Source organism: Chamaea fasciata, unplaced genomic scaffold (assembly GCF_029207755.1).
Source record: "Chamaea fasciata isolate MVZ Bird 193981 ecotype frontalis unplaced genomic scaffold, bChaFas1.0.hap1 SCAF_4, whole genome shotgun sequence".
Classification (NCBI taxonomy): domain Eukaryota; kingdom Metazoa; phylum Chordata; class Aves; order Passeriformes; family Sylviidae; genus Chamaea; species Chamaea fasciata.
The window spans coordinates 21,791,451-21,814,445 of NW_027094089.1; the positions used below are offsets into that span (position 1 = coordinate 21,791,451).

Genomic DNA, 22,995 nt, shown 5'->3' on the forward strand with positions numbered 1-22,995 from the left:
CATTGCTTTTGCTACAACACAGTCTGGCCCCTCAAAGTGGCTCTAGTAGATGTTTTGATTTTAGAATGCACAAGGGCTAAATGAAAGAAAAAGAGTTGCTGTAATAATCTCTCTTTGTATTACAAGGCCAGTAATCAGGGAATTCCTGGGAGTATTAACCAAAGATAGTTGACAAATCAGTCTACTAGATATATTTTGATGTCTTTTTAAAAATTTTTGACTTGAGAATCCATACATTAAACAGACATGGATGTGCAATCAAGTTCTTCAAACCCTAAAATGCAAGCAAAGGAAGCTGCCAATGTAATATAAATCACAGAGCTGTGTGTCTTTTTGGTGCATGAGCTAGATCAAGGAGACTTAACAGGGTAGCTACACAAGTCCACAACCTAAGTGTGTAACTGCCTAAAATTTGCCAGGAGGAACACAGGTAGTCAAACAAATAAAGAAACAAACAGGCTTACATTCTTATCCCCACTCCTTCCTGAGTCAGGACCATGCCAGATATTTTTACCCAGTGGACACTCAAAAGCCTGAGAGTCCTCACCTTGGGAGTTGTGTCAGCAGCACTCGAGAAGTTAGGTTATTCTTTTCCTCTCTAAAGTCAAGTTACAGGATGAGGCAATACCACCATTCCTTCCAAAGCCTTTTTATGAGGCAGAGGGAAATGTAAGACTTCTGAGGACAAATACTTATGCCAAGAGAGCAAAAGGCAGCATTGTGTCTAACCTAATGAATAAAATGCTCACCTATAACAGGAAGTCCCAGGCTGTTAAGTGATCTTTTGAGCAAGAACAGGGACACAGGGTATTCCAAGTCCAGATGATTCCATGCATTCTGTGTGACCGTTGTGTTCAGTTGCCAGTCCCTCAGGACTTAGCCTGGAATTAGGCAGATAGATGTTTAGGTCATGGCAGTTTTGAGAAGAACACAAGCAGGAGTGTGAGAACTTGAGGAGTCTTCCAAAGCAAATGGAGCAGTGCCCATTTACTTTATAGATTTCCAGAACTAAGTTGTTTTGGTTTTTTTTTTATCTGGAGGGACTTAAAAAGGTCACAGTTTGGACTCAGGTACTTACTGTGTAATTAAGTAGTATTCCAGGTCCAAGTTTCCCTCTGCCATTTTTGTGACCTTTAAGATAGGAAAATTCTACCATTCTGAATGACTGCTACATCAAAGTTAATCATCTATGCTACAATGTATCTTTCAGATGAGTTAACTCAGGAGAAGTAAGGCATGATACCTCTTTTTAATCAACTGAAATGACACACTTCTGGAAATTCATGTGTTGGAAGAAGCTGCTGGCAAGTAAAAGAAATAGATGGCATGTTCTATTTGCCAATAGTTTCACAGTCATACTGAGGATTTTAGGAATGAAGTGCCTCATAATCAAACAGCTAGAGATTGAGAGCATCTTAGCCATCTTTTCAAGAAAATGGTAACATGTTCCCATGAATTTCAGCTATTAGCCTGATTTTCTCACAGTCATTTACTGATTTAGACTATCATCAGTAAGCTAAATTAACAGGTGGTTTTGTAGGAACTAGAAGTTGGACTAGCTCCATAGAGATATGAACGCATAATTTGAATGTCCTGCTAATAATGGTCTTAAACTGCATATCAAGACTGTCCAAATGAACTCTTAGAAGTGTGTGTCTAAGCTGGAAAAAAAAAAAAAAAAACAACAAAGGCAACTCTCCATATCCAACGTCAAGATCTCTGTCAAAATACACTAAAATATTCTCAGAGTAGAGCTCTGTTTTCTGTGAATATTTGCACAAAGTTCTTATACGTGAGTGATCTCAGTCTCACTGTCTGTGACTCCTTAATGCAATTACACTGTAAAAAGGACAAAATAATATGGATGGGCAGCTAAAACCACAGAAGGGAAAAATAGAATTCAGTGCTGGTAAGGAATATGTCAACTTCCAGCCGAGGAAAAAGAGGAAAGCAAGAAATGTAAAGCAGGAAAGGTACCCTATAGACTTAGAGAGAGAATCTTTCTTATCCGTTTTGATCTATATTTTATGGAAGTATAAATATTAACTCTGGTCATAAACGTGAAGCATCAAAGTAAAACCAGGCATGAAAGGAACAGTTATTACAGTAACTTTGTAAAGAACCAAGTAGTACCATAATTCTAAATAATACTTTATAAAATATAGTCTGATATAATGTCTGAGCTTTTGTATATGCACAGTAAGATATTATTCCTGTATATTCATTGAATTATTTGTTATTTTTTGCATCAAAAGTATTTCTTTTAATATAGCTCAGAGTCTAACAAGAGTACGTAAACTAGGCATAGTTTGTCTTTCAATGAAGTCTCTTGTCTGAGGATGAAATCCTTATTCCATTAAGAACAGTCTGCTTCAGTGCCAGCAGTGAAAACTCCTGTTCATTCCACATCCTCTACTAATGCCTTGCAATTGCTTATCTTAATAATAAAATTTAAAAAAAAAATCAAAGCTTACAAACAAGAGATATATACAGAAACAGTTCAAGCAAAACAAGCAAAAAAGATTTAAAAGCATTTTAAGGCAAACAGAGAAATTGAAGTTGGATAAAAAGAGAAAAATTTTTGGACATGTTTTCAAAGGAACAAAATTACCTCCTAATTGGGGAAGACGGGCAAATGAGCCAAACAACTAGAAACAAAAGGGAAAAAGTGTATGAGTTTAACACGAGAGCAAAGAAATAGCAAAGGACAAATTTCAATGGTATCTAAAAACCCTTTTTAACAGCACTCAGAAGCTGGTATATTCTCAGGTTTGGTGTCCAGTTTAAGCAGCATCTGCTCAAGTGGTGCTTTTGCTCATTGCTTAGTTACATCAGTTCTTACAGCACTCCTTTCCAATTACATGCTTTCTGCCCACAAAATCCAAGGAGGAGATCCTGTCTTCGCAAGTAAAGGCAACATGCAAGTGCCCAGCTGTAGCTGCAAAGGTGTCTCAGGAATTCAGGCTCCTCCAGAGCTGGGCAGAAGGTGTTTGACTAACTTTGAGTTGGGAATTAAGTGCCCGTGTAGCTCTGTTGATCTAGCTCTAAATGCCCACAATACACATTTACTGTAAAACGCCTCTGCATCTTTGAAATTGTAACTGAATACTGGTGTGGGGTTTTCAGGGAAAATAATCTATCTTACAGGATAAAGCAAACCTTCATGGTCAGGTTCAGGTGCAAGTGTTCCTGAGGCACTGTGACTGAAGGATTTTGGCTCTGCGTCTCCCCAGCACAGCTGTGAGCACCACAGCTCCTGTGGCCCCTGGGCAAAGGTCACACACTGATTTTTCTGATGCAGTGGACAATTCTCTGAGATCAATGTGACTCTTACTTCGCTTTACACTTTCTTTTCTCTGGACATGTCCCTTTTTGCAGATACCAGATCTTTTCTGGATCCTAGTCATGTCTAGGATATCTAGCTCTTCCACATTATTTTTCCCATGACTCCTCTCACAGCATGTCTTATGCAAAGGAGAGGTAGCTGCTTGTATCCACATCAACACATATTCCACTTTAATATAGATTCTAGTAGGGCAACTTGGAGCATAGGTGAATAAGCTCTCTGCTGCAAGTGTCATCATGCAGTTATAACCTGGCATTTATGTTCAATGAAATGGTTTCACAGGGAACATACCTTCCTACCTACATAAGGAAAACCAGAAAGCAAGGAAGAGGGGGTGATACACCAGGTGTACCAGGGGGTGAAGATTCAATATAAAATTATGGAGAAAAAAATATGAAAATCAAAGTCATGCTGAGAAAATTGTGTGATTCTTGTGGCAAGCAAGGAAAGAAATTAAGAAAGGGATTTTGCCGGCACCTTGAAATATTTCTTATCACTAGAGAAGTAGGTTACCTGTTTGTCTCAAGTAAATACTGTTGTGGACTTATCTGAAACTGGCTGTTAGAAGAAAAGCTGTCAGAACAAAATGGTAAATTAAGCAATAACAAATGACCCAAAGAACAAAAGCAGTCATTCCAGAGCTCTGCAGGAATGTAGGAATGAAATGGTTGTGCAGCTAACAAAAATATACAATGTCCCAATAAACTGGTAGAAGCCTGATTCCCTTCATGGCCCTTGCCCAATTGCTGTTACAGAACAAAATGTTATTTGCTTGCTGGTTTACAAGTTTTTCTGGAACTGAACTATTAACAACTGTTTACAACAGCATTCTACTCAGCGTACGGTATTTTTTTCCAGTTATTTTTGAAGTTTTCTATTTCCTGCCAGAAAAGAAAAAGTAATTCTGTACCTTATATATTAAGGGAAAGGATATTGATATGGACCTCATTTAACAGTGCTCTGAGATTTACAGTAAAAACCAGAAATGTATATAACTCTCAGTGGTGTGTTCTGATTGACCTGGCAAGCACTGATAAAGACAAAGCAGCTCTTACATGATAATTGATATAACACATAGTCATTTCCTCTTGAAATATGTTTAAGTGATGCTTAGTCAATTGAGAAGTGCAACTGTCAGAATTCTGTCCTTCTTGAAAATGCGGCAGACAGCATGGGCACTGTAAACAAATATAAGTTTGAAATAATTGTATGGTCTTAATTCCTGTGTGATTCTGAAATAAGATAGAGACCAGAAGCTCATAAAAATTCATTTCAACAACTTAGACTTAAAATAATGAATTATTTGAAGCAATGAAAAAACCAATCCTCACTTTTTATTAAATTTATATATATAATTCTTCTGAGTGGGCCAGAAAGATAGACTTCCCTAAAATTCTTGAATGAATGTTTAGATGTGGGTAAAACCCCATCTCCCATCTTCTAAGAGTTTGGGATTTTTTTTAATTGACCTGCTGTTTTAAACTCATCTGTAGGTGTGCCACCCATTTCATATATACAACACAAAGAGTCATGGGAAACAGCCCTCCATTATTGTGAGACTAAGGCATTTTTGTGACACAATTAAGAACTTCATTGTCTCCAATGAGGATTTTGAGGCTCATTTTAAATTCAATTAAGGAAATTGTGTGAATTTTTTTATTTTTAAAAAACCAGCCATCTCCATAACATATCTGTTCTGAAAAAATATTGTATTACAAAAGTATCTTTCCTTGCTACTTTAGACCCTGATTTTACTGCTTGCTTCATCACACTTCGATGTCAGTCCATCTTACATAGAAGGCTGTGTAGTTTTTTTAGCCATACTAGTACATCCATAGTTTTAAAAGTCTGGCACAAAGACTTCATTGTTTAATTTCTGGTACCCAACCTCTAGAAGTGAAGACTGTAGGCAATTTATCAATGTGTTCCTATTTTTGGAATAAAGAATTCCCAATCATAAATACCATTTTGCCATTTCCCTCCCATTATTCTAATTGCCAGAAATATTTTCACCTTCTGCTCCTTGCAAGTTTTAAATCCTCTCTTTACTGTATTCATACATATTGAATTTAATTTTGAACATCTACATTAGTATAAAATCAATGCAATAAAATGGTTTCATTTGATAGATTGTTCTGATTATCATCAGGATTATCTACAAATATTTTTTTTTCCATAAACTTAACTATATCACTGACAAGAACACCTCAAAAATCCTGTTCTAACTCCAAGCTGTTTTGCTTTTTCATTATGAACTGTATAATTTATTTAACAATATGGTTCTGTTATGCGCTAAACGCATGTATAGAATTCAGCTTGTTAACTTAAACAGGCACTACCGATTTTTGCTTAGAAAAAGCCCAAATTCTGTTGATAAATCTACTCTTTCCTGCAGTGCAGAAACGGTACATTATTAACCATTTGAGAAGTCAGGCTCTGATAGTGTTGATTAGTTGATCTTTTCTGTTACAAAGGGTACACAGAAACCTGCACAACAGGTTGTGGGAGCTTGTTTCACACAAGGCTTTGTCTCATTGCAATTTTCAGAATTAACCTGAAACTTGAAACTTTTACAGAGAAAGGCCAGTTCCAATATGTAATCTTCCCAGTCTTGGTCGTAAAGGGTACTAAGCACTAAAAAGTCTGCCACACACAAAGTAGTGGACGGTTGTTGGAATACTGCACACCTTCCGGAGCTTTAGACCTACCAGGTCTTGGTTCAGGACTTTGATGCTTTGTCATTGTGCCTATTTTTACATCATCATTGTATGCTGCTATCTCACTATTTCAAGCCTGTGTGAATGTTGGTTCTAAGAAGCTCGTTCAAAGAAGACAAAGCTACCTTGACAAATCTGAGTTTTCTGTTTCAAGAATATTGTTAATTAAACTTTGTCAGATGGGATATTATATCCACTATCTAGTTATTTGAACTCAGAAGAAAAAATAAAGTTCAATCTTAATTTATTCTAAAATCAAGAGGGACTGGTAAAATCATGCTGTCCTGCATTCATTAGCAAACCCTACAACAAGGAAATAATTTGTCTTCTTGTCCTGTGTGAACACAATCAATTTGCAGAAATACCTGTGAAACAACTACTACTGTATCTATATTTCAAGCAGGGAAACTGAGTCAGAAGAAGGTTCTCATGTCTTGAGCATGACTGCATACAGATCAATAGCAGTGCTAAGATTAAGGCTAAAGAATTATTAGCTGTTGTGTGTTGACCCATTTCAACATAATACACTATCAGGGCACATTTTTTTTTCACATTGCAGAAATTCTTTCTGTAAACTGTAGCGATGGGAAACCCTGTAATTATGCGCAGAGCATGTTAGGACCAAAAAAAGCCAATAATTTTTGACTCAACAGGTTTACATGGAACTTCAGAAACTCACTCTCACTACCAATACTATTCATTCAAACAGCTATCTTAGGTCACTTTTACTGCTTCGATGGTAGTGGAACAGATAATCAAGTCCTTATTGCATAGCATAAGGACTAGTTCTTATAGCAGCCTCAGAAACCCTTACCAACCTCAGTGAGGCTTTGTACTAGTGCAGGGATTAATTCATGTGGAACTAATCACAGAACTGTGGCCTAAGTAAGAAAGCAGTCTAGCTCTATTTGCTTGTTACCAAGTTGTCAAAATGTAGTGCTCATTAAGTGCAGAAACAAAAGGTCCAGATGGATTCTTTATATCTGAGAAATGTGTTTCTCATATTAAAAGAAAATAATGAGTAAGGCAGCAGTAGAATTTAAAACTTTGTTGAAAAGAAGGGAAAATTTTAGGCAGGTCTCTTAAACAATGATAATTCAGAGGCCTTTCTTCTATGAGTTTTAAGATGTTGATTTTACAAAAAAAAAAAAAAAAAAAGAGAACAATTTGTGCAAAATTCACTTTAGCTACCTGAAACTACAGAACATGCATGAGACTAAACTAAATGCCTTCTAGCCCTGCCACACTCTTCCATAACACAAACTCCATGCTTGGTGTCATTTGTACTCTAATTACTTTTCCCTCCATCCTGTAACACTATTCTCTAGAACGTCATTCTATTTTCTTTTCTAGACAAGACATTTCTGGACTCCTTTAGCTTAACTGTCCTGCTGAAGTCCCTAAATCATGATCAAACAGAGGTCACTAAATTGAGAATTACAGATGTTTCCTTTCACCAGCAGATGTCAATAATCTGGTGTATGAGGCATGACAACTTATTTTAGCTAGCAAAATTTGGCATGAAGGTATTTTCTGCTCTATGGAAGTACCAATCAAAAATCTGTCTTTAAATAAAAGCAAAACCATGAAGTGACTAAGAATTGGAACTAGCAGTTGTCAAAATGATTTAATGTTACAGCATTTTCAGGATGTTCTCAAGTTCTAAGGATCTCGAATGGAGCTGGAATGCTTCACTGTCTAACGTCACTGAGGAGCAATTTCATAAAACGTTTTACAAAACCTGAATCTGCCTATCTTTCAAAAAGAGCAATCCCACTTTCTTTAAGGCAAATATCTGTCAGTGAAGGTGCTAATGCCTGTGTAGCCATACAAAATAACTGTGTCAGGGAGTTGACCTGGCTGAAAATTAACCCTGTAAAATAAATTCTTTTGCTGCAAACCCACTGTGGTTTGCAGAAGGATCAATCCTCTGATCCAGATTTCTATACACAGTTAACCCAAATGCCAGTACTAGACAGTGGGGAAGAACATGAAGTCATGAAGGGAAAGGAGAGATAGTTGAGTTTCACCATCTGTATGGTCAATGTGTTTCAGATAAAGCCATGTGTTATCTGACTGGGTATAGAAGTCCTACATCAGATAGGCACCAAGCCATTTAACAATTGCAAATTGCTACTGGTCATGTCTGCTAACCAAATAACTAAATAAATATGCCAGCAAAGCAGTTGGTGGCAAATACAGGACAAAATCTTCAAAGCTGTACCTGGGAAGTTTAGGTTGCCACACATTAGCCCATCTATGGCTTCCATTTGTAAATGTATCTCAAGCATAATTTGTCTTCATCATTATCCCAGCAAGATAAATGGATCCAGGCATTCCCTTGCTTCTGTCCCTCAGGCAACCCACCACTTAATCATCCAGTAAGGCCATTCAACCCTGATTATCTGCTTCTTTGCAAGTGTCAGTACTCCTGAAGGTAGGCATGTGTAAAGAATGTGTAAAGATGCTTACCTCCTGCCTCTTTCTGACTGTGAAAAGACTAAACCACAAAGGCATACTCAAAGAGTCTGTCCTGGTTATCTCCTTCAATCTTCAATCTGAAGCATGTCTGCAGGATCAGGCCCAACAGAGTAAACAGGCATGGACAAGATTTCTGAAGACTGGTAGCTAGTATGTATGTGAATAGCATATATGATTACACTCAAAATCCCAGAATTCAAGACACTTGGCTGCAGTAGCAGGAATTGTTTCCTTTTCATTAGCACTCAAGATATACCTTTGACAGTAATTTAGATTTTAAAAAATAGCAGCACAAAATTCCTTCTGAATAACAGTCCTGATTCTGGCCAGGAGAGGTTTAGTTTTTGCAGTAGCCTGGAGGGGACTTGGCTGGGACCCAGAGATTATACTATACCACCTGATGTCTTTTTTGGGGTCAAGGGAAGGGCCCCCTTCTGGGTCTTGGAGTGTACTGGGGATTGCTGCATGGGTGAGCACTCATGTTTGAATCATTCACCTCTTGTACACTTTGTTATTAAAATTGTTACTACTCTTTTTCTTATTTTATTGCTGTCTTCAGTAAATTGTTTTTGTCTCGATGCATGATGTATACATTTTGTGCCTCCACTTTTCCTCTCTATCCCACCACAGGGGGAGGGAGAAGGGGAACAGAAGACTGAGCAAGCAGGGTGTGGTTTGCAGTGTTTCTCTGGGAACACTAAATTGGGAACACCATTCCTAAACCATGACAATAACTTCATGTTTTCAGGAGCGCTGCTCATAGCAGTAGATGATACTGGAGAAAGTAAATCAGTATAGTAAAAAACGCAGGTTACATTTAGATATGTCCAGTAAGTACTTTATAGATGTTCATGTTCAGACGTTACTACTTCTTTAGAAGGCTGACTAATGATATCTTTTCCCTCCCTTCAGGTGTAATCCTGGGATTTTCTCTTCGATCATATAAGATGAGCTATCGGGAAGTGAAGTACTTTTCATTTCCAGGAGAACTACTCATGAGAATGCTGCAGATGCTGGTCCTGCCACTAATTGTATCCAGTTTAGTCACAGGTAAACAAAAACCAAACAAAACACACCCCCATGCACCCTCTTTTATGTAATTTTATAAAGATGCACACACCAAAATCTAAAAAGTGAACATTCTGTGTCCTGGAAGTGTTAAAACCTGCAGAAAGACATAGCATTGTTATTGCTGCTTTAGAGAGAATGTAATAAGAGGTTTAAATTAATATACAGAGAAACTGAAAGCTGCTTTTCCAAATTCGTAGACTGACTAAGAGTACAAGCAACTATACATAGCTATGAAGCCAACTCTGTACTCCACTCTCTTCTTTTACTTTCTGAACAGATATTTCATCCACAGTTATCAAAGATAACATATCTCAAAAACACAGTGCCAAAACCCAAGAAAGTTGAAACTGTTGATTGTGGGCAATGACACACGCCTGTTACCACAGATATGCAAAACCTCTGTCTGCCTCCTAGTCTTCCAGCAATAGATTAGAAAAACTGAATCCTGTAATAGAATTGTTTGGGTTGGAAGGGACCTTAAAATCTGGTTTCAACCCTCCTGCCATGGGTAGGGACACCTTCCACTACAACAGATTGCTCAGAGCCCCATCCAACCTCTTCTTTAACACTACCAGGAACGGGTCATCCACAACTTATCTGGGCAACCTGTGCCAGTGCCCCATCACACTTACAGTAAAGATTTTATTCCTGGTATCTAATCTAAACCTACCTTCATTTAGTTTAAGCCATCTCAGCTTCTATCACTACAAGCCCTTTTATAGGCCCTTCAGGTACTGGAAAGTGTTCTAAGATCTCCCTGGAACCTTCTTTTCTCTAGGCTGAACAACCCCAGTGCTCTCAGCCTCATGAGAGATGTACTTCAGCCCTCTGATCATTTTCATTACTTCCTCTGGACCCACTCCAATGTGTCCATGTCCATAGGGGATAGATGGCATAGAATAGAAGGTTTGGAAGAAACTTAATTCCATCAGTTCTGTTTTGTTGTCTTCTGGTTAGCAGGTCTAATGAGCTTTGAATGCTCTTCTTACCAACTTGTTCCTCTAAGCAGTGATAAAATATTTGATTTCTTATGATGATGTATGCCTTGGCATTCCACCCAAGTTCCATGGAAGACCTCTCAGATTTGTAATGAATGTCTAGGATGTACCTGTGATGTATTTATTCTATCAATTAGAATAGAATTTAGATAAATTCAATTAGGATTTGTTCTACCAGTTAGAAAAAAAGAAGATATGGATTTTAGTCTATCAACAAATCAGCTTGGAGAACTTAATTAAAATCACCCACTGTGCAGTCCTAGGATCTAAACCACAGATACTGCCTTGATTGACAAAGGATCCATAGACTAGGAGTTGCTCTCTATTTAATTGATTGTCAAATATGTTAATATTAAGATCTCTTAAAAATGCAAATGAGCACAGACTTACATCTTCACGGAAACCAAAGACAGTATGTACGAGTATAAGCTGTTAATGCAACAGCAGAAAACTAGGATATCCACAATTACAAAATTGTTTGACTTCTCATAGTTCAAGAAAAAAAGTTTGTTTCTATGCATTACATAGATACAGAAAGTTAAATGAACACTGAAACTAGGGAGTATAAGTTTTGTAGGAAAAATAATGATAGGTTTTATTCCCAACTTCTATATATTTCTGTTACATGTCATACATTCTCTCATCTTCTTGTCCCTTGCACCTGCAGAACTCTCTGGGTTGGCAGGGCACTCATAGAAGAACCATTAAAAGTAGAAAAGGAGAGATAACCCTTTTTCAGTTTACCCAACTGGCACTGCTGCTAAATTTTGCAGGATAAATTATTGCAGGAGAATTTATCTGATCAGTTCTCAATTCCTTATTACTCTGCAATCATACTGGTTCTCTGAGAGAACTCAAGATAAGTCAGGAAACTAGGTAGATCATCCTATACAAGGATTTTAATGATTCACAATAATCTAAGTTAAAAAACTTCACTCAGGTAAAGATCAGTGAATCCATCTTAGAGAGTCACAAGCATCACAAGGAGCTAGACTTTTGATAAAACAAGCTCATTTTCTGTATCACCAGGTCTCAGTAGAGATTTTGTGAAATATCAGAAAACTGAGTTTCCAAGTAATCCTGTTCTAAAAAGAATTTTCATTCTCTGGATTGAAACAATACCCTTCTTTTTGATGTGTTTTTCTTTCCCTTTAAAGCCCTTTATCCTTTTTTTCATAACAATCATTTCCTTTATTATAGAAAAGCATTTGGCAAAGAGAAATCTTCTCTATCGGTAAGATTTGCTTTATTATCATACAAGTGCCTTGTAATATTAAGTGGATTATACTTAGAGTTCCCTAAGTGTGGACAGTAATTTTCAAGGTGAATAACAGCATTTTAAACTCCTTTAGTTGGGCAGGGAGCAATCAGAGAAAACTCAATGCAATTCGCACATGGCAGGTTTAATTTCTTTTTAAGAATCCTTCAGTACAGCTGGACTATACCCTTTCTCATGGGAATAAAATACTTTTCCTAATTATTCTAAAAACTGTGGGAAAAGCCTCTTTTCTACACTTTAAAAAGGATGTTTTTACAGATTTGCTGCAAAACTCTCATACACAAATAAACATACAGGCATTAGTGAATATCAAAATAATAAATATAACCTTTGCAGGTGGACTACAGTGCAATTTTATGTATGCTTGGATTCTTTTTTTATATGTTATAGGACAATTCATTGGTTAAAAGTCTTATACTTCTCAAGTTAGTCTTAAGATCACTCAGTAGATTGAAGGCAAATCTCTTATTTCCTGTATTTTGTTTGGTGTACAAAGTGGATGCCTCTTCACTAATTTCAAAGTGATTTCTCCAGGTCTTCATGCTGATAACATACTTGTTTCTTCCAATTGTCAATTATTTGAATAAATATTTTGCTGTTTGCAGGAGCAACAGTGTTTCCTAGAAATTATATCTGGGTTTCTTTTTGTATTTATGCAAGTGTGATGGATGTAACTGTGGCAAAACCATTAAATATGGTCTCTGTGGTATAAAAAATAGGCTGGGGATGGTTACATTCCCTTGTAAACTTTGTGAATGTCAAAGGAATTAGAACAATAAAATCGAACTAATAGTTAATGCACTGTTATATAAATAAAAGATAAATTGAGAAACTGAAGACTTCTGTTATTCAGGTAGTCAGTTATGATGGTTATTCACAGACCTCAGGAAAATAAACTATTCAAGATGAAGTCAATTCAGTCACATTTTTTTTTACCCGTGGTTTCTGTATTTCATGAAAGAAGCAATGTAGGATCACAATCAGAGGTTTTTAGTCACATTTGCCTTATGACTTACCACCACTGCCCATGGTTCAAGCAGGTGTGCAGCTTTCTCCATGAGATTTTATCTTCTGACGTGTGCTTTACCAGGCAGGTACTAACATCTGCTTGGGAGAAAATGGAGATTATTTGCATACCATTCACCATCTTTTCATGTTTATAGGAAAATATGATAATATGCATGTCTATATTATTTATTTTTTGCGGTCTAGACACAGATTCAGCTGCATACTTTATGTTGGGCTTTATTGTCTACAGTCTTTAAAATTAGAGAATCCCTAAGTCAGCATTCCCAATTGGGATCTAATATAAAGTCAAAATTAAAATACGGTATGTGAGGGGAAATATAAATAATCAAATAAATAAACTCCCATTTGGATTGTATTATGGCCAAGTCTTAAACATGATTTTAATATGAATTCTTATACAAACAGAGGGCTGACAATTTTGCTCTGTTTCTGTTTTGAATTTGCAGCAGTTACAAGAGAAGAAATATTTTAAGATTTCTCATTTCATTACAGCTTGAAGCATCTGACATGAAAATTACTTGACACAATTATTTTAAAATATACATTGTCCCTAAAAGGTATATAAAATAAATATATATGCATATGATAACAATTCAACTCATCATGAAATAGCCAAAGCCTGACAAAATTGCACCAGCAATAAGAGCACTATGCATTAACATTTTTTGAGCTGTTACACCAAGATGATAATGAAATTGAAAGTCCAGTCCTCAAAACTGGCACACAAGATTTCTCCTGCATGTTTCAGTTATTCACTGAATATAATGCTGCCAGAATGAGGTATCTTTTCTTAACAAAAACATTTATTTCCTGAAATCCCTTCCACAAAAATGATTCACAACCAGCCTTTACAAAGAGCATAGTTTTAGCATAATATCAGTGAGAAATATTAAAGCTAGAGAAATTCTGTAAGGGTTATTTGCAAATATTTTGCTATTCTAGCCATAGTTCAGTTTAGTAGACAGATTGTTTCTCCTTCCACAAAATTTTGAGAGTCTGGAGTTTACTTTTACAGGGACAACTACTTTTAAATGCAAAGAAACTGATATTAAATTCTGTGCAATATCTTTCAAATATCTTTGCCTGGCAACCCATAGCAAAGCATAAAAAGCCCATTCAAGACCTGACACTAATTTTTGCTGCACATTGCAGAAACAGTAAGTCTACAGTTTATTTACTAACATACATTAGTATGGAATAGGGAAGGAGAATAGGACTATAGAAACAGTAAAACTGAGGTCTGGTAGCTCACCAAAGATTATACAGCAATTATGGAATGAAGTAAAGACCCCATTTGTGAAACACATTGTGCACTAGACAGTACTGATTGTCTGAACTGTTCATGGGAGTAACACTAATATGGTGCAAATAAGTCTTAACCACTTACCAGGATTTTGTGTGCAAGGTTCTGTCCAAACACAGCCTGTGAATCTCCTGCCAAAAAAAAAGGAAGGCTGTGTAGAAAAACAGTTTAAAAGTATGAGTATGGTAAATTTACTTCAAAGAAGAGCATTTTAATATGTAGTTTGTATAATATCTTAGTTTATATTCACTCCCCTTTCTAATTCAAATAATGTAAGTATTGTTTGTGGGTTCTGGAAGACATAGAATCTTCCCTGCCTCTGTAGGCTATCAATTACAGTCAACAACACTGAGTACTGCAGGAGACATGACTGATTTTGTTTGGGGCAGACTCAGAGACACAAGATTTTGTCCTGAAACTTTATGAAAATGTTCATAGCAGTTACTGCTACAAAATCTATAGAAAGTGTTGACAAATTCCAGAAATCTGGAATTTCCACGAGTGGAATCTTCTTAAGTAACCTCAGAAGTGCATATGATGCCTTTGAGTTCAGCTGTCAGAGGAATGCAGTGAATGGTGCCTGTCTAAAACATCCAGTAAGGAATAAGATCTATCCCCTCAATGAGATAAAACTAAGACACACAAAATTATGTAAGTTATAAAGCAAAGCACTCTCAGGGTTCACAGCTAACAGACAAGTTGTAGCTGCTGTTGCTTAAAATTCCCTCCAGTGAACAAGGGTAATGTTCAAACAACTGAACTGGACATAGTCTCCAACTCACTCCCTTACCTAAGTCCAGAAAAATGCAGCATCTGGACACGAGCATATTCTACTGCAGAAAAGCCAGCTTTTACCCAATGCTACTTGGGGATGTAAAATGTGGAAAGTCAGGGCTGTGACATGTTGTATAACCTTAGGCAAATTGTGTTTCCCTTCTGCATCTCTGCTTTCTTTCTCCCTTCAGATGTAGTGCTGGTGAAGGGTTGTTTGGTTTTTTTGTATCTGCTAGGCAGAAAAGAAGATGACTATATGTGATGGAAATTTTAGTGAAGGCATGTAGGTTTAAGTTGCCATAGCTCAGCAGATCCATACAGCTATTTTACTTACAGTGGTGGACTTAAATTAGTTTGTGTGACAGGGGACTGTGACACAATGGCTCAGCCTCCCACATCCACACAGCAGATGTACACTGCCTTCTGTAAAGCCATAATTGTAGAAAATAGTCTAATGTTATTAAAATTAAGAAATTAGGTTTTATATTTTCTTTTTTAACGTTGGAGTGAGACAGTAAATGATCCTTGAAGAGTAACCAGATGTAAATGCTAACAACCGTATCAAATCCCTATCCTATCTTTTTTTTTACAATATTTCAATTTACAATATTACTCCTTTATTATCATAATAAATTAATAGCAGTAAACATAAAGCGCCAGAATTTAGAATTTGCTCACCTTAACCTTTCACATCAGAGCACACAATAGAGTGGTCTCATAAAAAGACCTGTGCATCATCTCTTCAAAAAAGAGGCTGCAAAAGCAACATGTGTCTAGGTTTGTTGAAGCAGGACCTACATTGCTTGAAGTCTCTAAGTAGTTCCTGGGTTCTCCTGTCCACTGGCTAATAAGTGTGCTGTGGGAAAAAAGCTGTCACCTACTACAAGGCCCCAGGTGCTGTGTCATATCAGCCACAATATTTATGGTAATTTCAACAGATGGAAAGTCTCTCATTCAGGCAGAACAGACCTGTGGAGCCAGTTACTGCTCTCCCAGGGAAAAAAAATAAAGGAGAGACCTAGCAGTAATTCCCTTTTAATTCATTCTGGCAGAACAGACACAAAACCAGTGCCCGTGAAACACCTGGGTACTCACAGTTAAGTTGGAATGTGAAGAACATTAATAGAAGTCAGACTCACACTTCTGTGTTTAAGAAAAGTTTAAGAAATACAGCATTCCAGATTAAGTTCATATAGTTCATACATAAAAACCAAGAAGCAGTTAAGCAGTGTTTGATCAGTTTAGCTGATCACCAGAGCAATGAACCCATTTTCCAAATTCCAAAATTTGGCACATTTTCTGATTTTCCAAAAATCCTAATTTTTGTGAGGTGTAAAGAAAGAATTTTAGAAGTCAGAATAATAAATACCCACCAAATCAATAGAAAGTTTTACATTCATCTCAGCTGACTCAAGTTACAGGGAAAAGAATTAACAAATACTCTCTGAGTAAAGCACTTCTTGTATTGTCAGTGGATTTGAGCTGCCTTTGTATTTGGATTGGGATCTCTCTACAGAGGAATTCCATAGGCACATCCTGTATTAAGAAGCCTGCTACGAGTAACAAATTCATGGACATCCTAGGGGAGCATTATTTTTTCATTTTTGGCTTTCTTTTAATGCATAAAATACTATTTAAAAAGCAAATTACCTTCTTTCTAGGCAACTCTTCCCTCTTTCTCTGCCACCCAAACCTTTATAAGCATATCAATGTTGTTAAAGCTGAATTACAGTTTTAATTTTATGCACTTGTACATTTCACGCACACATGAGTTCATGCATTCATTTAGGTACTTGTATATGCAATTTACATAACTGGGTGACACAGTTATTTAATTTGAACATTTATATAACTTAAAAGAAATAAAGGCAAACTCATTCTTTGAATTGTGTGTGTCCAAAATAGACACTGTCTTAAAGTGTGGGCAAATAAATTTCTAAATTAGTAGAGATCCAGTCATCTTGTAAACAGAATATCTGGTCAGGTTAAAAAACCAGTTGAAGAAACATTACAAATATTGATCCATGTTCAGAAACAGTTTCATCCCAGAATAGCATCTCTACAGTAGATTCAGGTCAACAGCAGCTAAAAGAGTACAAACATTAATCTATAACATAACTATTTAAAAGACCTTCCTTTCAGTAGCCATATTTCTGTATAAAATAGATGTCTATGAAGTCTATATAGTCTTTAATAATCATTATTTATATACACACTCAAAGATGAAAAAATTTGAACCTTCTTATATTGTTGCACTCCACTATTTTTAGGGAATGTGGGCAATATATGCTTCATAGTTATGTCATGTACATCTTAAATATTTTGGAAAGACATTTTTAAAATCAAAAAATTCAGTTTAAATAGCAGGGAGCTACATTAAAAAAAAAAAAAAAAGGGAGAAGAAAAGAAAAAAGGAAAAAAGGCAGCTTAGGAAGAATTCAGTGCCCAGAAACATCAACTGTCATGTAAAAACACACACAAAAAAATGATGTGCAGATTCTGAGTGTACAGGCAATCATTTACGAAATAAACTCCACCGAGCATTTACAGGGCATGGAAGTTAGAAAATCATAATGAAATTTCATAAGTATTTGTACATTTAATATACGTTTGGGTGGAATGTCTTCCTCAAAAACTGCTATACATCTTGATCTATGCAAATACTAAAAGCAAGGACTTCAGAAAAGTTCAAAAAATTAAATTATAACTCCTTATTTCTGAGCAATTTCTGAAACAATTTCGCAATATGGAATACACAGAAATCTATCTTCATAACAGCCTAAGAGAACAATTCTAAGTGAATTCTTAGTCAGATTTGACTAAGAATTTAAATGCAATAACAGCAGAGATTAAATTCCTGCATTAAAAAACTAGTCTCTATCAGATAAAATTTGATTATACCATAAAAGAGAACACCTAAGCAGGATATGGAACATCCAAAAGCAAAAGGTACAGTTCAATGTGTTTTTTGAAGTCTTTGTCTCTGAGAGCAGCAGAAACAGCAGCAGTATTCAAGAACAAAGTCTAAAATAACTAAAGTTAGTAAAACTTAAAAGCTCCTCTAAAATAATTCAATTTTGCTAGTGGTCCTTAATTGAAGGCTGATTTAAACTTCATTGCAAAATATAACTTTAATTGCTGCCCAAAGCATTGAATAACAGGTTGTTATACTTTTATTCAGTTTGCATTCTGTGTGAGATTCCAGCTGAATTAACAACAGGGAGCAACCTCCCACCCACAAAGACTTAGTTTTGCTTTTATATCTTAGTTCAAATGCATAACATCAATACTTTGCTTGCTGACAAAGCAAAAAGCAAAAACTGTTTGAAAGTACACATAAGAATTAAAGGATCTTGCCTGAGCACTGGTGGAGTGCTGTAAAACCACACTGTCTCTTTCTTAAGATTTCAGTCAAGGGCAGAAGGACTGAAAATTTATAAGGGAAAACTCAAAACACTTTTTTGAGTTTAATACAAACATGTTGGTTACAGAAAAACAGCACCCCTGAAACTTAAACATTATAAAAACCCAAAAATATTAAAAATCAGCTGTAAAGACAGCTACATCAGTTTGTAAATGGGAAATACTTGGTTTTACATTTTGAACAGTAAAATGTCCAAAATGCAAAACCTACTCTCAGCATTTTTAGAATTAGGACACTGAGAGCAAGCATTTTGTTCAGGTCATTGAAACAGTAAAGAATGATGTCTTCAATAATGAATGAGTCTGTAATAACCTGACAGGTGAACTAGAATGGTGACAAGTGCAAAGTAATACACCTGGGAAAGGGGAATGTGCACACCTAATCATGGGTTCTCAAATTGGCATTAGGACAGGCAAGAGTTCTCAGACTCACTGTGAACAGCCCAGAGAGGGTGACAGGGCTGGAATGAAGTTCTAGTGAAACACAAGGAGGAATTAAACAGACTTCATTTTTTTGGGCTTGAAAAAGATACAACCACAGAAGTTTCTGTAAAAGTCCACAGAAATCACTAATTCCCTGCAAAAGCTATAATGTGTGGCTATTTATTACTGTATCTCCTAACTATATTTCATAATAAAGGAAAAATAGGGTGTCCTAAGAAATAATAAGAGCATGCATTTATATGAAAGAAAAGGAAGTACTTTTTCACATGACACAATTCAGCTCAATTGTGTTAATAGTTTCAAATTTAAATTAAATTATTTAATTAAATAATTTAAAATTAAAATTAAATTAAAATAAAATAGAGTTCTCAGATGCAATCATGACTGGCTAATAAATTTGTGAATTTAACACGCAATTTAACAAGACCCTAGATCCCACTGCTCCCTTGTTGCAGGGAGGGCAAACAAGGGCAATTAACTCTATCTTTTTCTGTTCTTCATAGTCTTTCAGTAAGAACTCGTTATCAGATAAATGTGAAGATAAATGGGTTGCACAACCATTGTAATAATTTATTTCCCACAGTTTTATGCTGGTTTTGCACTCCTTAGGCTTTCTTGACAGATTGAAAGTATCTCTCTGTTTTCACTTGCTAAGATTTCACCTACCGATTACTCTGAGGCATTGACTACTGCATACAGTTTCAGCTTTATGACACACAGTTCTTCAAGAACAAGTTCAAAACCAAGGAAAAACAATTCCAGGATTTAAGTTTCATCTCACCTTAACCAGACATTAACTTACTCCATTGGCATGAAATTGGACTTCAAAATAAAAGAGCTAAAGCAAGCCATCTGTCAAGGAAGGGGGAAAGAAATATGCATAACAGTATTGGTAGTTCTTAAGCATCCCACTTTTGGGAAATTTACAAATAGCAACTGTGTAAGAGCCATTATAAAAAATACAACAAAAAACAGAGAGAAAATGTGGCATAGTTAGGTCATGCAGGCTTCTTTCAAGTTTTATCAGCTTTTACTTTCTTACTCTTTTCACCTCCTTAACTCTCCCTTGAACACCTTGATTTGCATCCTCATTTCCTACATTTCAATATAGCACAATTCCATCGTATTTTCCTCGTCAGTCTGTCTTTGCTGTAACTGCTTATGAAAACTGGAAGAATCAAAGGAAGAAAATTCCTGAGGCTGAATTTTGGGCACACCAGGGATGTTACTGGAAGTACTTGCACACCAGGAGAAGTAAAACATATCATTATTCGTCAGCACTGCGAAATATGACAAAACTAAAAGCACTTTCTGAATAACTGCATCAACTACACAGATCATTCTAGAACATGCAGCACATTGTCACTTCCAGAAAAAATGGTTCTGTGATACTGTAATTTGTTCCTCTAGTCTTGTTTTCACTCTGCTTTTTTTGCTTTTTGAAAATGGACAGTTGTTGACCTATAACATATTACTTCCGTTTAATTCTCAAAGCTAATTTTTGGGTCTACTACATACTGTTCTTCAGACATGTATGTGGATTATAAACTTTTATAAGGTAGATCCATCATTATCACCATCACTGGAGGCAGAGGTACTGAAAGCCAGTGTCTTGATAGCATTGGTGGAAATTCCACCTGAATTCTGAACAATAGAAAATGAGGAGAGCCACTGTGAACTACAAGACTTATAGGACTCAAGCATTGGGTCTGAATTCCACTAAGAGGAGGAGAAAGGCTTCCCAGATAATTGCTTATCCTAGTATTCTAGCCACATGTCACAGCCCTCACTGGTGGAGAATAAGAGGGAGAAAACAGAAACACTCAGAACAAAAATCTCCAATAATTTGTTGAGACAACATATATAACAGAGGACCAGCAGTTTCTGGGATCTGAGTTATATGCCGGGGAGTGAAAAAGCAGTTCCTGCATGAGCTAGAATTCTTTTCCTCCAGACACTCCTAGTAAGGCACTTCTTTTAATTACTTACAGGTTGTTTGTGAGTACATTGTATATCGTCCAGTTCAGATGTTGAGAAATGAATGCAACAAAACATAAATGATGCTGTTTTATATGGTGTGGAGAATGTCTCAAAAGATAATCATTACAAATATAAGAGAACTGGCCTCATCAATAGGATAGGACTTGCTTTCCAGTTGTATCATAATTCCTTTTCCTAGTTCTTAACTTTTTGCAGAGACATGGCTGGCAGAATGGTAGAATACCTTCTCCTTATTCCTTTGTTGCAATGTTGTCTCTAGATGAATGTCTGAGTCAGTCCTGAACATTGCAAAGTATTTGCTGCAGCCTAGAATCTCCTCACAGAATTGCCAGTCTTCTTTAATTGGGTAGAAAGTCTCTTGGTGGAAGCTTTTTCAGACTCACAGAGTCAGATCTGTTTCTCTTCACACAGATGAGTCCAGGGTTCAGCTCTTACACTGCTGAAGTTTGGTGTAAAGCTCTTGTGACCCCAGAAATGACTGGGGGTTTGTGATGGTGGATTTTCCCAGAAAGCGTCAGTTTGTGCTAAGTCTGGACATACTCTGCGACTTCTAGGCGCTCCATCAGATAGTTCACTTGGGTCGCCCTGACGGCACATTTCTCCATTTCACAAGGCCTTTTTCCTTTGATTCTCTCTAGGATTTGGTCTTCCCAGGTTTGACTTGATGCCACTGATACACACTGCAGCAAAGCTACTCCAGTTTATCTAAAATCACATCTATTAGTCTCTGCAAGGTAGCAAGTGCCATTTGAATCCCAGGAATGGGAAAAAAGAAATTTATAGGCCTCAGCCTGTCCTCAAGGTAGTCCTTTCTTGAGTTGTCTGTCTGACTGCTCCTCAGGTCAACAGAGTTTGTATTTTTAGTGGTTTTGATTTTGGACAGGTGCACATCGCTGCAAAGCATAGCATTGCCAAAGGAAAGAGGGACATGTACAATCAATACAAACATTAATTCCTCAGAGGTTTGCACGCTCAGTAAAAAAAGACACTTTAGCACACCCCAAACTTTCAATTCCTGCTAGTGTGGGCATGCTTATATCCACCAAACTAGCAAGAAAGGCAACTGGAATGACAAGGTCTGAAATTTTGGTTCATTGGGTTACCAGATACAGAAGTTCTGTGTATTCCTTCTATCAATTACACCTTGAAAAGCCCCATTTTCTCTGCAGGAGTCTATAAAAGGAAGATATACTAATGATGATCTACAAAGACTAGAAAAAACTACTGGAGTACAGAGAGACTTGTGGGGAAAAGAAAGATAGAAAATGACTATCATGTAAAAAGGAAAAGATAAAGTTCTTTACAGTTTCACACAGTTGAATAGCAACTCAATTCTAAGACTGGGGAATTGACATGCAAATAAAGAAAACTCAACATTTGTGCCAACAGAAGCTTTCAGATCTTAATGCTATTCTTAAAGTACCATCATCTTGGGAAGTCAAAAATCAAAGCAAACTAAATTTCGGGCCTCTGGTTGTAAAAAGAAGCTCACAAATAGATCCTGACTATATTCTGAAAACTCAAGAGTCACAAAACAGACAGCACTTGTTTGAAAAAAAATTTGAGGTTTACCCCAAAACCAGTATTTGGAGAACATGGTTTCTTGTTCCTGATTTATCAGATCTGGTATTAATTTTCCAGCAATATTCATCTCCTCTGTGTCACTGAAGATCTTGAAGGGCTTCACATGTATCGTAAGTTTTGGAGAGATTTTTGGACTAAGTACATTAACACAAATATTTATTTAAATGCCTCAGTTCTTCAGATTTTCAGAATTAGACCTTGGTTTGTTATAATTGCATACTTAAACAGGATTAACTCTTTTTCAGAAAAATGCATTTTTTTATCTGCAGACAGTGGTACAAGTACCTGCTTACTGGTGTTATATAAGAACAACGAAAGTACAGCATAACACTATATGCAATACACTATTTGCACCACAGTTAACATAATGATTCTGATTCTTGTCTCCATAAATGGCTTTCTTAATTTCTCTTTACTCATAGGCAAAACTGAATACTTTATTCTGGTGTTTCACCACCCACTTCTAACTCATTCTGAATACTTAGATAGTATCAGAGCTTCTCCAGGGAACATAGTTTCTTTTCAGAGCTAGAGAGAAAGTAGGT

At 36.4% G+C, this 22,995-nt stretch overlaps 1 protein-coding gene and 1 long non-coding RNA gene across 2 annotated transcripts in view; one reads left to right on the forward strand and one right to left on the reverse strand.

The window, feature by feature from the left end:
• SLC1A3 (solute carrier family 1 member 3) overlaps window positions 1-22,995 on the forward strand; it is a 65,966-nt gene that overhangs the window by 9,975 nt on the left and 32,996 nt on the right. Inside the window, exon 4 of the mRNA XM_066181063.1 lies at window positions 9,457-9,594. Within this exon, the coding sequence (XP_066037160.1) occupies window positions 9,457-9,594 (138 nt within the window). The remainder of the gene's footprint in view (window positions 1-9,456; window positions 9,595-22,995) is intronic.
• Window positions 853-14,356, reverse strand: LOC136288190 (uncharacterized). The gene is made up of 3 exons (XR_010720494.1): window positions 14,309-14,356; window positions 12,909-12,999; window positions 853-881 (listed from the first exon to the last, which is right to left on the reverse strand). It is a non-coding gene; the product is annotated as an uncharacterized lncRNA (long non-coding RNA).